The sequence below is a fragment of the Triturus cristatus genome, chromosome 9 (genome assembly GCF_964204655.1).
Source record: "Triturus cristatus chromosome 9, aTriCri1.1, whole genome shotgun sequence".
In the NCBI taxonomy this organism is placed as follows: domain Eukaryota; kingdom Metazoa; phylum Chordata; class Amphibia; order Caudata; family Salamandridae; genus Triturus; species Triturus cristatus.
The window spans coordinates 1,100,782,564-1,100,801,048 of record NC_140592.1 but is presented as its reverse complement, the minus strand read 5'-3'; the positions used below and the strand labels follow the sequence as shown (position 1 = coordinate 1,100,801,048).

At 45.6% G+C, this 18,485-nt stretch overlaps 1 protein-coding gene across 1 annotated transcript in view; it reads left to right on the top strand.

Moving 5' to 3' along the window:
• Positions 1-18,485, top strand: part of LOC146799434 (galectin-3-like) — a 218,818-nt gene that overhangs the window by 95,036 nt on the left and 105,297 nt on the right. The window contains exon 7 of the mRNA XM_085627003.1: positions 8,813-8,840. Within this exon, the coding sequence (XP_085483129.1) occupies positions 8,813-8,840 (28 nt within the window). The remainder of the gene's footprint in view (positions 1-8,812; positions 8,841-18,485) is intronic.

Sequence of the window (18,485 nt, the reverse complement as noted above, 5' to 3'; positions counted from 1 at the left end):
GGAAACCTTTAAACTGCTCCACTCCTCACAAACAGGCTTTCGCCCCGGTCAAGGCACCGAAACTGCCCTGATATCGGTAGTGGAAAAAGCAAGAAAGATTCTTGATTCTGAAGGATCTTTGACCTAAGTGCAGCCTTTGACACGGTGAACCACCGCACCTTGGTTCACCGTCTCAAAAAGGTGGGAGTGGCAGGTACGGCCTTATCATAGCTTCAATCGTTCCTGGAAGAAAGATACTTCCAGGTATTCGAAGGCAATACCTTATCCCATCCAGTCCCGCTGCAATGTGGAGTCCCCCAGGGCTCGTCCCTGAGCCCCACTCTTTTTAATGTATACATGGCCCCCCTAGCAGAGATCGTAGCCCCTTTTAGAATCCACATAGTCACATATGCTGATGATACCCAGCTAATTGTGGTATTGAACCAGGTGGAACAGTCGCCCACAGATCTGTGCTCCTGTCTCAAGGAAGTCGCCAGCTGGATGAGCTCATCTCACCTGAAGCTCAATGGTGACTAAACGGAGCTCATGTTGCTGGGCAACCAAGCAAGCTTCAACCCGAGCACTAAGTGGCCGATCTGCATGGGCCCAGCGCCAACGCCAAAAAAGGAGATAAAAGTTTGGGCATCTGGCTCGACCAAGATCTCACTCTCAGAGCCCAAGCAAGGAAAACTGCAGCCGCTTGCTACGTTCTGCTCAGAAAAACCCGAAAAAGACTTCCTCTCCTACTCTGCCACTCAAGAAAGCTATTGATCCAGGCCCTGATTTTCTCTAGGTTGGATTATGATAATGCTCTCTACCTGGGTGCCCCCAACTCAGTGATCGTTAAACTACAAACCGTACAAAATTCGGCAGCAAGACTGCTCACGGTCACAAAAAATCGTTGCTCAGCAAAGCCTGCCCTATGTTCCCTTCACTGGCTCCCAGTACAGGAGAGAATACATTTTAAAGCCCTCTGCATTGTGCATAAGGGCTTGCAAGGAAGAGGCCCACCTATCACCAAAAATTTGGTTAGACCATGTAAGGCTACTCGAAGTCTTCGCTCGGACGAGCTTCACCTGGTTGATGTACCCAGAATTAAGAATGCCAGAACAGGCAGCCGCCTTTTCTCTTACAATCCTGCTAAGCTCTGGAACTCCCTACCTCTCTCTATCCATAAGGAATCTAACCATCTGACATTCCGCAGACAACTAAAAACTTGGCTATTCCCATAAAGTCGCACCCGCTGCAGCACTTGGATGCCTCCGGGTAGCCATGCGCTATATAAAAGCCTCTTTCATTTCATTCAAAATGTTACAGTGTTTAGGAAGTGCACCTATTTCATTAGAAGTAAGTTGGGTACCATTGTCCGTTACAAGTGTGGAGAGACAACCTTCTCTAGCAAACAATTTCTTCGGAAACTCAATGACCTTATTGATAGTGGCTTGCAAGACAAATTTGACTTCTGGCCATTTTGAATGATGGTTAAATGGTACTAACGCAAACTATATATCCGTGGGCAGGAAATTAAATGGCCCTGAAAGATCTAAAGTCATTTTTTGCCATGACAATTCTGGCCATTCAACATTCTTTAAAGTAGGTGCACTTAATCTTAACATCTTCTCACTCAAAGCACACATGGCACACTCCCCTACCGTCCGACTTATCATCCTGTCCATGTCCGGCCACCAAAAATGGACCCGTTCTAACCATTTCATAGCAGACATACCACGGTGCCCTTTATGTGCCAACCTAAAAATGGTGTCACACATTCGTAGAGGAGGGACAAAATTCACCCTTTTAAAAAACAGATCAGTTCCTCTAACACATTATGCGTAAACACCATCTCAGGCTTCACTTCCCTCCTTTTGGACCCCCCCTTCAATCTCTTTGTCTCTTTCCACAGCTCAGCTGTCCTCTCGCATTCTGTTAGAAATGGGGATTTCTAGTTGGTAGAGGTAGGTACCCTTGACCAACTAGGGACCCTTCTTCCTAGTCAGTGTAAGGGGGATACACTTATAAAATAACCCCTGCTCACCCCCTTGATAGCTTAGAACGAGCAGACAGGCTTATCTCAGAGGCAGTGTGTAAAGCATTTGTGCATGCATACTGTAACACAATGAAAACACTACAAATGGACACCACGCCAGTTTAGAAAAATAAGCAAAACATTATTTAAACCAACAAGACCGGAAATCACAAAAATACAACATACAATACTGTAAAAATAGTTACTGTGCAAAAATAACCTTTAAATTGCAAAAAGAAATTGAAAACATAGTTTCTCTGACTCTGTTGCTCCTTTGCGGGCTACAGCAATACTGAACACAACAGAGTCTAACAATTCCAGCCAACTAAAAGGTACGGGTTAGCTAAAGCATCGACAGACTCAGAGACAGTACCTTTCTTGTTGGTGTCGACACGATGGTACGAGCCGGTCAGCGGCAACCGGCGTGGTTGCGATCTGAGATGGAAGCGATGTAGCTTGCGGTGTCCTCACGACTCGGTGCAGGCAGCGGCTCGTTGACGGAGTCGGTGAGACCAATGCTTACGTTGCAGGGTGAGGCGTTTCTCTATGCGGTGCTGGCAGGTCACGGTGTGGTGACGGAGCCGGTTGATGGTTGAGCCGTACAGCAATGGAGTCAGTGACATCTGTGCAGCATGTACCAAGCAGTTGTTCATTGACGGAATCAGTCAGACCAAGGTTGCGTTGCGAAGTGAGGCGGTGCTCTCTACAGTTCCTTCAGGATGAGGAATCCTGAGACGGATCCAGTGACAGAGTCAGTTGCCCTTCTCTTTGGTGGCGACTGGAGCCAGCAGAACCAGAGACAGTGCCCAGAAGGATGGTGAGGTCTTTGCTGTTCCTGAGATCTCTTGAACAGGGGGCAAGCTCCACTTCAAGCCCTTGAAGATATTTTCTCAAGCAAGATACACACCCAGTTCCTCTCCTTGACAAAAACAGCCACTGCAGGCCAACCCCAGACAGCATACAGCAAAGGGGCAGTGCTCCTCCTCCAGTTTTTCCAGCTCTTCTCCTTGGCAGAGGTTCTTCTTGAAGTCCACAAGTGATCTAAAACTCTGCAGTCTGGGCCCCTCTTTTATACAGTAAAATCCTTTGTTCTCTGGTGGCAGAGAAGCTTTGTGCTCAGTCAAAACCAGTTCTGTCCTCTATGGTGCAGCTCCCTGGAAGAAGGTGGAGATAGCATTGTGGAAGGCAGACCAGGCGCATTCAGGCGAAAGGAAATCCTGCCCCTAATCTAAATGCAGCCCAGGTCTATTCATCCCAGCCCTGACTTGCCCAGACTCTCTCGAGCCACTGCCCATCTGCAGCCCCTGTCACTCCAAAGCCAGACAGTCAATACACATCCTAGCAGAGACACACTGGATGGCTAAGCAAGAAAATACCTACTTTCTACAAGTGGCATTTTCAAACACAGAATGTAAAAACCACCCTGCAATAGTGAGAAACGAAATTGGCAGAATTTCAGTATCAGGACAAGCCACACACACCAGGGCATGTCCTGCCTTTCACATACACTGCACCTTGCTCACAGGGGTACCTTGGGCCAACCTTAGGGGTGACTAACATGTAAGAAAAGGGAATGTTAGGGCTTGGCAAGTGGGTGCATTTGCCAAGTCAACATGGCAGTCCCAGACTGCACAAAGGATCTGCAATAGCAGGACTGAATTACATTTACAGGCTGCTTATGCGTGTGGCACAATTAGTGCTGTAGGACAATTAGCAGAATTTGATTTACAGGCCCTGGGCACACACAGTCACTGTAATAGGGACTGACTGGTAAATCAAATATGTCAGTCATGGGATCAGCAATCCATAACAATAATTGACAAAGGGAGCCCTTGCACTTTGCCTCTGAACAGTAGCGGCAAAGTGCCCAAAGCATCTAGGCCAGCAAAACGGAGTCCAACACAAAGCAAAAACACAGGAGGCAAAGCCAAAAATACAGGGGAAACCTGGTACCATGTCTAACATTCCTCAGAAATTCCTTAAATTCCCCAGTTATGATGTATTTAATGTTGGCAATCATTTCATTTTCTCCTCCAATCCCCACATCACTTTGTTGACAACGAAGACGTGACAAGAAATCGGCAGTCACTTTCCTCTTCCCGGGGACATATGCAAAACTGAAAGTGTATTTTTGAAGTCTGAAGGCAAGTCTCGCAAACCGTGCCTTGGAATTCCAACCACCCCCACGAGGTAAAATGTTCACTATCGGCTTGTGGTCAGTTCTCAACACAAATTTACTGCCCCAAATATAATTCCTGAAATACTCAGCTGCCCACACGTACGTCATCAGTTCCCTCTCAATTACATCATATATGCGATCTGTCTCATTCAGCGTGTGAGAAACAAAACATTCCACTCATCTCTGTCACATATCTGGGATAATACACCCCATAAGAACTGACCCCATAAAAACTTGCATCAACAGTAATCACACATTCCTTTATGCAGAACGGTTTCAATGTGGGCTCTTTCACTATATCCTGTTTTATGTTACTAAACACCATCTGTTGCATATATGACCATTCGTAAGCCACATTACATCTCAACAGGGCTCTCAAAGGCTCCATTTTGGGTGCAGAATTTTCTATACATTTGCTTTAGTATTTCCACATAACAGCAAATGATAGTAACTGCTCTCTGTTAGTGGGATCAGGGGCATTAACAATATCTTCTACATCAGAGTTTTTTTGGGCACCACACCTGATGGAGTTTGGCCTAGGTACTCCACAGAATTTTAAACATTTTACACTTGTGCCCTTTAGACCATGTTTATCCAACCTGTTACATACTTCAGTCATGTGACATTGATGTTTCTCTTTGTTTCTAGCAAATATTAAAATGTCATCATGAAAGCATTTAACATACCGATCAATGTCTCTGAATATGTGAAACATTGCTCTTTGGAAGACAGAGGCCACTGAAGCTAGACCAAATGGCATCCTGGTGAACTGAAACAACACTTGAGGAGTAATGAATGGCATCAGATGTCTAGACTCCTTAGCCAATTTGATCTGATGATAAGCTCCTGCATTTTTTTGTTCTTTATGTGCACAATTATCTGGTCTCTAATCATTTCATGAAAAGTAGGACCAAAGTTGCAATGCATGGATAATCCTCTAAGTGGTGTTAAAAAAAGTCAAAAGATTTGTCTTCTTTTTGCGCCCTGTTGTACAATTTAAATCTGTTAAGCACAACACTTGTCGTAGGTTTAAACCTCAATTCCAATCTCAGAAGTGCTTCTTTGTACGCATCCATTTCACTTTGACCACTGGGAGGTGTAGCTTGAGGTAGCGTCCTCAAAACTATTTGGCTTTTGATACTAAACAATGCAAAAATATACTCTTCTTACGCTCTCCTCCTTTACGCTCGCCATTTATGGCCCTCATATTAGTAATAAACTACTCCTTCCATCTTATCACCGGAATGGGAGGCTCTCACTTGCTTTCTAAATTTTTATCTGGAGGGTCAAACTGTATGGTGTCTCCAGTATGCAAAATTATACCTTGAAGCAATTCTTAGCAGCACAAAAATTCATCCTTGTCTATCAACCGTACTACCTTGATGCTGACTGAGTATAGAATTGTCGTGATCATAATGTTCCTAAATAATAGGCTTATTAATTGCTGATCATAATTCACAGCATAAAAAATACCCAAAAATCAATATTAAGGAGATGAAAAGTTACTTAGAAAATGTTAAGTGAAGTGAACCACAAGTCACCGTACACCAAGAAATGTAATCTGGCCCGGATCTGTAATATTTCTTAAAAACTCAAGCTCGCAACACTGGAACACCCTGCCACTGTCAACTACCAGCGCTTCCCCATGAAATCTCAGAAAGAGCAAATGCTAGATCCGATACCATCCACTGACCCAAAATGGTCGCCACGCAAGGAACAGCATAGGACAAAGCTTCCCAGGGGCCACTACGCAGGGTCAGCTCGCCATAAACATAGTAGAAGTTCCACTTCCCGGTGTCACTCCACAGCTCACAGTAAACACAGCCAGGTGCTACTACAGATTCTGCTCTTTACGTCACAACCAGATGATGGTGGGTCGCGGTGCTCAGTAAAATTTCTTCTTGAAATTCATGAAAACAGTCAGTACTTTTGGGAAATTTGCTTTTCCATGTGAAATCGGCATATAGCCGTATTGGCTCTTTCTACTAAGAATAGTCCCAGTAGCAATACCATGCAGGTCCAACTACTCATGAAAATTGGAAAAACAAATATCCACAAAATTTGTAAACACACAGTGGATTTGAGAAACAATCTGTTCCTGTGCCACTAACTTGACAGGATGTATCCTCAACTCGTCGCCAATGTTAGAAACTTCAGAAGTCCATATTCAGTAGTAGTTTAAGTAGGCTATAATAAGAGTGGCACAGCAATGCACCCACCGGGTGGTGACTGCAACTTCAACTGCAGAGCATCCAGTCTTCCACAGTCAACATTCCAATGGAACACAGAATGCTGCACAAAGGTAAACATGGTACATGCAATTAATACATGTAAGAATTCAACACCATGAAATTCTTGATTTGTGTGGCTTTCCGTGGCTAAGGAAAGTAATGTAAAACAACGCAGCAGCTTGCATTGCATTACAATATATGTCTTAGTGGTAGGCGTTCAATGGGTGGAGCATGGGCATTACAGTACATCCATCCATGCGTTTCAAGCAATTCCAGATTTACTAAGGTTTGGAATTCTGTGAAAACAGTACACCTACCACAGAGAGTCATCATGAGGATAAATATGTTTATTCCTCCTTGTAGCTTCCTCTTTCTGTGTTCTGCATCATGCATCGAAAGAGGAACATGCCATTTTGGATTGTTTTCGTTCAGGAACGTCACCCTTCCTGCATAAAAACAATTCTGCTGGTAACGAAGGCCCGATGCACCTTGGTGTAAGAGTGCCTGTGTTGGTGCTAGGCAGAGATATTCGGAGATATAGGTACTTTTCCACTCTTTCCAGTTCACACAATGCAGCACAGCAACTTTGCTTGCTGCCCTGTGTTGTGTGAACGCTGATAAATACACCCCTAAATTTGGTAATTCACAGTTATGACGTAGCAACAGTGCTTAACAAGAGTTGTTACCGACTGTTGTAATATCATAAAGGAAATCCAGGCTGTTCTAACAAGTCTCCATAATATAAATATATAGATGGGTAAAAAGTGAATAATGGGCATGTTTTCTTATCCGGGTTTCTGAGTGACAACGTAGAGAACTCTTTTTATCTATTTGATGTCACTCAAAATTATTCGATGAAAAACATTACTAATATCTCATGTGCATGATATTGCATTGTAAAGTAACTTGTGACTTCTCAACCAAGGGCCTCATATAATGTTTGGTGGACAGAGTAAAGGCAGTCAGGGGGTTGGAGGACTTTTGTCCACCACCCTGCCTTTACCAACCCTTTTTCCCACTACCAACCAAGTTTAGAGTCGACCCTTGGCCCTGTGGTGAATTCTTTGGGTTTGCATGAATCACCTTCATGGTGGTTTATACAAAGCCATTTAATTTAGGTGTGCATCTGACATTAGTGACAAACGCTTACCCAAAGCCTTTAAAAGGTTTTACTTTCCCCCCAAAAATTCCCCAAAGCAGGAGGTTTTTTTTTTTTTTTTTTTTTTTTTTTTTTGAAACCGTTTATTGCAATCTCAAATAATTACAAGTATGGGCCTACAACCGTCCGGCCGGCCGCTAGAGTGGCAGAAGCATATGACATACATACAGAGAAAGGCTCTTGGCGGTGCAAAAAGGTAAATCAGGAGATATCAATAGCGCGGGCCACATGACTCCAAGCCCACAATACGGTTTCATTTTGTAAAAACACAACAACACAAAAAAACCACACCCGCAAGGCAACCCGCAATCCGAAGTGACAGCACGCGCTCCTTAGGTGGGGGACCCCAACCAGCCGCAAAACTCTGAAGAGGGGAATGGGAACAGATCAGGGACTGGGGAATCCCGTGCCCATGGCCGGGGGAGGGGGTCAGCTAGGGGGACGGCGCTGGCGAAGCGGCCGGCAGCAGTGGTGGCTCACAAATACCCCCGCGGTAGGCGTTCCAGGGAGGAGTTTTTTTAAAAGTAAAAACTAATGGTCCCAACACCATCTGAGTTTTCTCCCATGGTGTGGGAGCATTTGTTTTTATTTTTACAGTCCTTCATTGCTAGAAAATTCCTGGCAGTGGCAGACAGTAAAATCAAAAAATAATCTGACCTCTTATTCTAAATTTGGCAGACAGTTGAATGGTTTATGTGCTACGGCACATAATCTCTCAATCTGTCGGTGGAAAGTTTACGCTAACAGAGTAAATTTTACTCTGGCTGCGTACACCTGGTTGTCCACCCGACTGAAAATTGGGCAGGCAGACGAGAGTGTGATGACAGGGTAATCCATTGCCAAACTCTAAATCGAGCACTAAGTTTGCAGTCTAGAAGTACTAATTCTTGCACGCAAACACTAGCGACAATAGAGAACATATCATTCTATAGTCTACTGTACCAAAAGAAACCAGATTTCACATATTTATACTACATCACAACCTTGTCATCCATGCTCATGTTTTCCTGATGGAATCGACAACTGTGAAAGAAACACCTATGCATTAACTACATTTTCAGTATTTTGCCTGTGGCACTAGCATTTTGAGTTCTGTGGCCTGCTATCCACATACTGGAGTAAACTGTGGGCATCAAAAGTGCTTCATAATGTTTCTTTAACATGTTTTGTTTGGAAGATAATATTTTGCAATATTACTAAAAAAAGCAATTATTGGTAACTTCTCAATTTTCTTTTAGTTTTATGGGATCGACTCCAGAACTCTATGTAAGTACAATATCGATAGCAAGTTCCACAATTTACCCCATATGACTTTCTAACTTGTAAAAAATCCCATGGCTATTTATGTATATTTAGAGGTGTTTGTTTTTTATTAATACAAGTGTGTTTTAGCCCAGGAGGTGCTTGCTTAGAGCTGATGTTTCAGGAGCAGTTTGGAGCAGTGGCACCGAAACGTGAGGGGGCTCCCTGCAAATTACTTGAAGGAGGCCCCCCCATGCTTCAGACCCAGTCAAAAGATGTCATGCCAGGGGCCCGCTGCCTGTGCACAGTGCTAGATGGAGGCCCTCTAGAGCTCGGGTCCCCGCGCTCTGCAGCAGCTATTGTAACCCCACTGGTCTCGAGAGACAAAATCCTAACTTTGCTACTCTTAACAGCCCTTTGTGAATAGCGAAAGTCATAAAGTTAGGATTTTGTCTCAGATTACTTATGTGAATTGGGCCCATTGTTCTAAAGTTACTAAATGTAAAAAATATAGGTGGTGTTGCTATTGTCAAGGTATTCATGCTTTTCTTTGCTTAAAATGTATGGAAAATATTCAATACCAGACGGGTCCTACCGACTACTGGCCAATGGTGCATTACCTCTGACGCTGGAAAAGATGTGAATATTGCGGTGTTGGCTGCACACCCTTGTTTCACATGTACATTTTTCCTCATTTTAAATGTGTATCATTAAGTTAGATCTGGGTGCTTGGGTAGAGGGTCATGTCCCTTAACACTCTTACATCATCCTAATTGACTGTGGATATTTATCCAAGTATAACCCCTAACACTCAGAAGCTGTTTAGGGTCTTTTTATTATCCAGCAGCAAAGACTTTCCTAGAGCTGGGGCTAAGATGATCTCCGCACTCTGTACGCAGACTATGCGGTTCTACTTGCCAGAACCGCTGTGGGCCTCCAACAACTTTTAAATGGTTTTATAGCTTTTATGGATTCGCTACATTTGACCAAAAACTTTACTAAATCACACACTATGTCAATAGGTCCCCGAAAGGCTGCCAGGGCTAAGTTTTTCTGCAAAGGGGCTGAGTTAACTAAAGTGCCTACTTTCCCATATTTATTATTTGATGAGCAAAGATCTTGGTGTGCACAAAGAACACACTAAGAGAATGTCTTAGCCAGAGCGGTTGGGGCCACACTGGACTTTGCAAAAAGACTGGGATCAAAACCTATTCCTGCCCAGTTGAAGATCTATAAAGAAAAATGTATCCCTGTGGCCACATATGGGTGTGATGTCTGGGGCTAAAAGGATGTGAAGGACATCCAGGAGGCTGAGAACAATTTTTTTGCGCAAGCTCCTGGCAGTCCTGTCTGCCAGCCCGACATTCATCTTACACGAGGAACTGGGGATGAGGTACAGCTCAGAACTGACAGAAGTAGCCCCACTGTTGCATTGGCTCAGAATCTGGGCCTGTCCTACCCCTAACCTAAATCAACTTATAATCATGGACTGCATGGCGCTTGAGGGAGCATTACATATTCCCTGGCTAAAATATATAATGGAACAGACAAAATGGCTTGGCTGCTCCCACCTGTATCTGAACCCCAGGCCCCTGGGACAGGTAGCTATACGAGATATCAAACAGCAGTTCCTGGACAAACGGCAGGGGCTCAGGGAAGAGAAAGAGTCAAGAGGAACAACTGTATCTACTCTTCGTTAGCAATGGTTATCACCGCTTTGTGTTGACCAGATTCCATTTGAATTAGGTCCCTTGGCTATTGGCTTTTTCCAAAGGATATGAGAAACCAGGCACTTTAAAACCCTGTCCATGTGACAATTTCTCTGCCCAGGATACCCTACATTTTATCTTCTTTTGTGACTATTATGACCCCCTGCGTAGAAAGTTTATACTTCCGCTGCTCATAAACTGTCAGTTTACTCAAGTCAGGCCTGCATTATCATATCTTCAAATGTTATCTTCTCCCTTGGTCTGTTTTGGGGTTGCGAGCTTCTTAACAGGATCCATTAGAGACAGGAAGAAGCTGTCTTCGCAGTAGCTGGCCTGTTTTTTTTTCTGGTCATGCTCAGGGTTTACTATGTGACATTATGTGCACTTTATGTTTATCGCTCACTGCAATTGGTTTTATGCTTAGCACTGTTGCACCTTATATATTGAATTCCATGCTGTTTAAAAAACTTGATCCCGGAAATAACAATGCTGCCTGTTTTATTGATTTGTATAGCTGGTTTTACTATATTTATTTGTGTGAACTTGGTCTTATTAATTGATCGTATCTTTGATGAAATGTCTTTTTTAAATGTCTGCTTTATGGCTTTCAGTGGCCGAATAAAGTACCTTTTGACTTTGACTTTGGTTTATGGATAATCCAATATTTTAATGCATAAATGGAACTTATATTTTGACGTTCAATAATAGCAATTCAAGTAGTTCATTCATATATATCACCACAAAGTCCCAACAGGAGATGCAAAGCACTCGTGGAATAAATATCAAGGGGCAGATGTACAAGGAACTGACGCATCTGAATAGATGTGTCAGTTTCTTGCGCCAGTGCTAAATGTCCTTGCGCCACATTGGATGCGCTGTATTTACAATATAGTGCTCCAAGGCGCAAGGATTAACAGATGCCTCATAAATACTGACGCATCTGTTGCCACAAAAGTGACGCATCTCTGGAGTAGCTCATGAAAGTGGCGCAACTCCAGCAATGTGCCACAACAGATAGGTTAGTCTCATACAAGAAGCCCTGTCTCATTCCTTACGCCTGGTCTGAGCAGGCGTAGGGATTATGACACACTCTAGACATAAAGTGACGTAGTGAAATGTTGTATATTTCACTGCGTCAGTTGTACAAGGCTTTTTGCATGGGAACTCCTAGCCTTTATTCAATATACATGGCGCAGGAATAATGTGACACAGGGCTTTACAACGGGACACATCTCCCTTGATGCATCACGTTGTAAATAGGCCGCATTGTTTGCGCCGCCATTGTGTCAAAAAAAGTGACGCAATCGCGGCGCAAGGAGGCTCAAGGTGCTTGCAAATCTGCCCCACGTTGTTTAATAGCAAGTTGACTGGTTTCAGGGTTTGTCTTTCTCAAAACTTGCTTCCAGACAAGGCAACACAGAAAGAATTACATTTAAAATGTGGGTGGTGTATTCTCATTGGATGGTCAACCGTTGAAAGAGACAGAGGATTGTTATCACCTAAATCGATGAACCAATCTCCCTTATGGCCATAACTGTCTAATTCACATATGCTGAAACCAAATGGCAACTCCCTCGTTATGCCGATGTTTCCCCATTGCAGTCTTGATGAAAAATACACCCTAGTCACCTGTTAGTAGGTGCATAATGATTGGCAGTTCTTAATTCATCATTTTCAAATAAGGTAAATTGCGTTGCTGTTGGCAGCATTTACAGTATAAACATATAGCAAGCATTTATATTTGGCTTATGGGCGGCTTGCTCCTCCATGGGAACATAAGCAGACATCTATGAGAAATCCTTATTAGGGTTACAACTTCAATCACCACGTATACATTTCGTAGTTATACCAGGTATTTTACAACATCAGTACATGTCTAAGTCTCTTAAACAAACACTTAAATGGGATAACACGTCCGGCCTTAGTACTGCTGTGGCCCTACTATCACAGCATGCATGCCCCCAAATCCTCTCTATCCATAGTCCACGCCTCCTCCATCACATTCCTGTTCTTCTGGTTGTTGGCCATTCATATCACTTTCGGTTTCTGCCCTGCTGTGTAGGTAAGCCTTAAATGGTCCCCATATGTCACGTGTCTGCATTGGTATTACAATAGGTCATGTTGGCATACCACTCCGAGATCATCGGCACTGTGCCTTTCATCCAACGCATCAGAACAAATCCCTTTGCCAGTAGCATGTCCATTGCCACCAGTCTTCTATACTGTTTTGGTACCTGACAGTCAAGGTCCAGTAGGGATAGCATTGGGGAGTCTAGCACCAACGGCCCCACCATCCCCTGAAGTTCCTTTGCCACTTTTAACCAAAATGCACGTATCTCAGAACAAAACCAAGCAAGGTGGCCAAACCCAGCACTGTCAGCGCCACATCTTACACACTTATCCTCATCTCACAGGCCATATCTAAATAAGCGGGCTGGGGTTATAATATATTCTGTTGAGGTATTCAAAGTGCACCAGGCAATGCCTGCCATTTTGAGATATGCTCTTAATGATTGAGCAACAGTATGCACATTATTTGTCCGTTATTACACCCAGGTCCTCCTGCCATTCCCGTTGTGTCTTTCTACTTGGAGAATCATCATTATGTTGCATAAGTTTATATAGTGTTGAGGTCCCAAGTGTCGGGGAGGTCGTCTGGAACAAATAAATCAGGGAGGTTATTTCAGACGGTTCTGCTCTGTCTGCGCCCAGTAGTGTTCGCAGCGGCTGATGTGCTCAGAAGGCTTAATGACCCCAACTCTAGCCTCTTTTGGATCTCTGTCCTGATGCAGTTCCTGACATGGTCAGGCTGTCTGTAGATTTTATTCTTTGCAGGCAGACTGTCACCTGTGTCCAGTTAATGGTACACCAGGTGGTTTGACTGGATATCAGGGAGAACATATGTCTGTACTGATTGAGGACTTGCCTGCAATCAGTCTGCTGTTGATCAGTGAAACTGCCTGCCAAGGCTACTCCATCTACTGAACCATCATCAGAATTCTGAGAGGGGAGATCAGGGAGAGGGTCACTCTCTTCCTGCTGTCCCTCATCAGTTGCCACGAGCAAGCCCATGTCAGCCTTGTCAACAAAAGGTTTCAGGCAGTTCACATGAAGTCCCCTATTGGGACTTCTTGGAGTACCTAGGTCCACCCGGTAGGTGACCTCACCTTTTTGTTCAAGGATTATGTGGTGGCCACTCCACTTGTCTTGGAGAGCTGCTGATGCCACAGGCTAAGAACAACCACACTTTCTGGCCTGGCTGGTAAAAAGTCAAGACAGCCTTTTGGTCATGCCAAGCTTTTTGAAGTTCTTGGCTGACCACCAGGCTTTTGTTGGCATTCTTCATTTACTCAGTTATGCATGAATGCAGGACATAGTCCAAAATGTCTTGTTTAGGAGGTTTGAGAGGTTGCTCCCAACCTTACTTCACTAGACACAAGGGATCTCTAACTGGATGTCCAAACATAAGCACAAAATGGGCCCCAGCCAACCCCCTTCTGAGGAACCTCTCTGTAGGAAAAGAGAAGGCAGGGTAATAAGACATCCCATTTTCGCCTAAACTTTAATGCGAGTCCCATGATCAACCCTTGAGAGTCTTGTTGAACCTTTCAACAAGCCTATTGCATTGTGGATGGTAGGGTGTGGTAAACTTATATTTTACTCAACACTCTTTCCACATGGCAGTAATGTAACTAGACATGAAGTTTGTACCTCTGTCTGTTAAGACCTGCTTAGGGAATCCCACTCTGTAAAATATTCCCATCAGGGCCCTAGCCATCACAGGGGCTGTGGTGTTCCTGAGGTTAATAGATTCAGGGTAGCTAGTGGCATGGTGTACCACCACTAGGATGTAGCTGTGCCCAGATGCAGTTGGAGGAATCAGGGAACAACAATGTCAATCCCTACCCCCTCAAAGGGGACCCCAACCACTGGAAGTGGAATTAAGGGGGCCTTTGTGGTGCTACCTGACTTATCACTGGCTTGGCAAGTGACACAGATGCGATAAAACTCCTTTGTGTCTTCAGACATATGGTGCCAGTAAAAGCAAGGGACAAGCTTGTCCCAAGTCTTGCTTTGCTCTAAGTGTCATGCAAGAGGAATATCATGTGCTAGGAAAAGGAGGAGTCCTCTGACCTTCTAGGGCACTACCAAACGCCTGGTGGTGCTAGGCTTGGGGTCTCTACCCTCAGAATACAAGAGTACATCTTCCCAATAGATCCTATGGGACCCACTGATATTCCCTGCTTCCTCAGCAGCAGCTTGCTGTCTGAGGGATTCAAGAGAGTGGCAGGACTGCTGCTCCAAAACTCAAATCTGCCCTGGAAGGGCTCCCTGCCCCCAAGAGTTCCCAAGCTCCTCGGGGGCAGTTTTTTCACAGGGGCTAAGATCATCTTCCTCAGTAGATTGATCTTCCCTGGGAGTTATGAGGAGGGCAATTCCTTACCCTTCCTGCTGCTTCTCTTGGGAAGCTTCTAGGTCTTGCATAGCGTTGCAGCGCAACGTGCTGTTCGCTTTGCGAGGCATGCAGTATACAGTATAGCGGGGGAAGCTCCGCCCACTTTCTGTCCATGTTTTTCATTGGCTTAAATCAGAAATGCTGCTTTCTGATTTGTTTTCGGCTTGTTTGTCCCTCCTCCTGACAGCCATGTCGTCATTTTTCTCCTTCCATGGTTATCGGCCCCTTTACTTTACAAACTCTTTTGTTCCTCTGCCCCCCCTTCCCTCCCTCAGTCCGTAACTTCTCTGCCCACCACCACCCCCCCACCACTCCCGATCATGCCTTCTTGGATGCTCGCACTTTTTTTTAAAATGCAATAGGTCTTGCGTAATACGAGTCCTATTGCATTTTTCAATGCTTGTTTGCTCCTGGGATTGGCTGGCAGAGTCTCGCACTTTATTTTGCCTGACCTGTCCAGGTGGCTATGTTACGCATGCATCCAGCAGCCTCTATACAGACGCTCCTGCGCATGAAGAGGAAGGTGTTTACCAAGACCCAGGTAGAAAAAAAGCAGAACGAGAAAGCAGTTATTCATAAACGTGGGAGCGCCCCCACTCCACATTCTTATTCATTTCGAACAAAACAGACAATCGATTCCACAGGCCTGCTTCACACACGCGCGGCTTTCCTTTCATTACGGGTGTCAAGTGTCAATAAAAACATTGATGTAGAAACCTCTCAATGTTGCCGCGCCCTGTGATGTCACTAGATGGAGGTTCACGGTTGTTGAAGCTCGAGCATTATCCGGTCAACCACACTCACAGTCCGCCGGAACGGTCATCTTTGACTAACGCAGGCCTGGATGGCAGTGGACAAAACGAAGGACTTTTGGTTGCCATGTGAAATCTGTGCACCTAACACAGCCAGTAAACTGGCAGGTTTCGGCTCGATTACTTTTTTGGGTAAAATATACAAAACCTAAGGTGAGGTGGGTGAAGATATGATGAGGATGGAGATAAACGTTTACAACCGGCCCACTTGTCAAAATACGCTGTCTTTTGACAGCTAAGTGGGTTTTTTTCGGGAGTACGGACTGAGAGCGGGTAGCGAGGATCGGCCGCTGGTGACCGGACCCTCACTTACCTGCATCAAGGGATCAGGTCTCAACTCCTGAGCGGGGAAGAAAAGCCCCTTTATCCAAGCAGCTCGTGATTAGGATTGCTGTGTAGGGAGGGGAATTTACTGAACAGTTGTTGCGCGACTCGGCTGTTGTAAGTGCACAATGACCTGTGATTATCCAAGTAAGCCCAGCTTTTATTACAAACTGTTGATGTGCGTTGTATTTTATAACATTTATATTGTGCTTTGTTGGACCTGGCCCTTTTTGAAGGGTCATCCCTAAACTTTTTGCCTTCCTCCTGTATTTTTTCTGACCTGGTGTTGGCTGATTTATGACTCTGGGCACCTTACCACTGCTGACCAGTGCTAAGGTGCATATGCTCTCCCTATGGTAAAATGTATACATTGATTGGTGTCCATGATTGGTTCATTTGGTTTACTGTCAGCCCCTAGTAGAGTGCACCAGGAGTGCCAGGGCTTGTAAATACAAATGCCGCTAGTGGGCTTGCAGCACTGGTTGTGCCACCCACAGAAGCGGCCTAGTAAAATGTGTCTAGGATCTGCCACTGCAGAACCTGCGTGCGGTCTGGTACCGTCGCGCTGACTGCGCAAGTGCACCCACTTGCCAGTCCCTAAACCTTCCCTTAACTACATATTAGTCACCCCTCTGGTAGGCCCAAGGGCAGGGTGCATTGTAGGCATAAGGTAGGACATGCCCTGATGTGTGTGGCATGTCTTAATAGTGAATTACAGCCATTTTCGTTTTTCACTATTGAAGGCTACCTGCTCTCCATAGGCCAGAATGGGCTGCTGGAGTCACTACACGCTGTGACCCCAGTGGACTCATAGAGCATGGTAGAAAGTCATGTTTAGTATGCCTGGACTCAGAATAATAAAATACTTCTTTTAGTAAAGTTTATTTTAATATCCTGCGTTTGTAAATACTACTTTTAGAAAGTTAGTATTTACTGACCTGGCCATTTCAGTCCGCCTCTGCTGTGTGTGTGTGTTCTGCCTAGCAACAGTAAGGAGCAGGGTTGGGGAATCCCCAGAGACAGGCTGGCTGCCAGGTGGTGGGTAGAGAGATTACACCAGGATGGGTGGGAGGAGTCCACCCTTGACTCTGAATAGACCTGTGCTCTGACAGCACAAAGCCGGCGCCGCCCCCTGTGGAGCGGCTGATGTCTCTGCCCTGCTGCTGAAAGGAAAGCGCAGAGTCACCACAACAAAGTGCTCCAGAACTGGACTGAGCCAGGCCCAGGCCCCCTGGCGCTAAAGAACAAAAGAATCGCACTATAAAAGTAGGAGCCTGGCTCCTAAGAAATCAGATCCTGTTTGCGCCAAGAAGAAACTCTGCCTGAAGGAGAAGGACCTGGAGAAGCTGAAGGAGGAATACTGTCTCTCTGCCTGAGAGACTGGCCTGCAGTGGGTGCCTGTCTGCTGGAAGGAGAGGGAAAGCCTGAAGAAAAGGACTTTGATTCAACTTGTGCCTTTAAAACAATCTCCAAGGGCTTGCGTGTGAACTTGCCCCCTGACCTGCGCCCCAGGAACAGTGGGCGCTACCATCCTGAAAGAAGAGGAGAAGTGCCTTGAAGTGATTCAGCAAGCTGACCCCGGAGAACCTGTGCATCCCCTGATCTCGCTGAGCAACGCGACTTCTGCTGCTGGCGTGGCTGCAAACAACGTAAAGGCCTGACAGCCCGAGCACCGTGAACAGTTGCCCCCTCGAGCCGTAGCTCGCAAAGTAAGGTGGAGATCTCCGCGCCTGAGCGCCGAGTCCCTGTGACCCCTGCCGGGTTGTAGAGGCTTCTGCAAAGGACTAAAGTGCCCTGGTTCGCGTCTCCGGCCGAAGCTAACAGCGCGCGGCGCTGTGATCTCACCCCGAGGCTGCCCTCCTGCTTCTGACCCCCTTCGTGGCAACCTGCATCCTGCCCGAGCGCCCCACGAAGCTCCGCCGTCCCCTGGACACTGGGGACACCAGCGCGACGTGGGACACCCCTGGACTGGACCGCGAGGCCGCCACGAACCTTCCCCGTGAAATCTGCAAGGTATTGTGCCAGCGCGTGAAAAGTACGGCCCGTACTTGCCTTTGTACGAACCGTACCTGCCCTGTAACTACGGGTGCCTGGTTCGCACCGTACTGCCTGTGAAGTGCCTTGGTTCGTACCCGCCTTGTAAATACTTGTGCCTGGTTCGCACCGTACTGCCTGTGAAGTGCCTTGGTTCGTACCCGCCTTGTAAATACTTGTGCCTGGTTCGCACCGTACTGCCAGCTGAAATAATGGCGCTTTGAAAAGTGCTCCTTTTGGCTGAGTTCGAGCCGTAACAGCCTTGGTTCGACCCGTACTTACCCTGGGAACAGCAAGGTTCGAACCGTACCTACGTTTTAACCGTACTGCATTG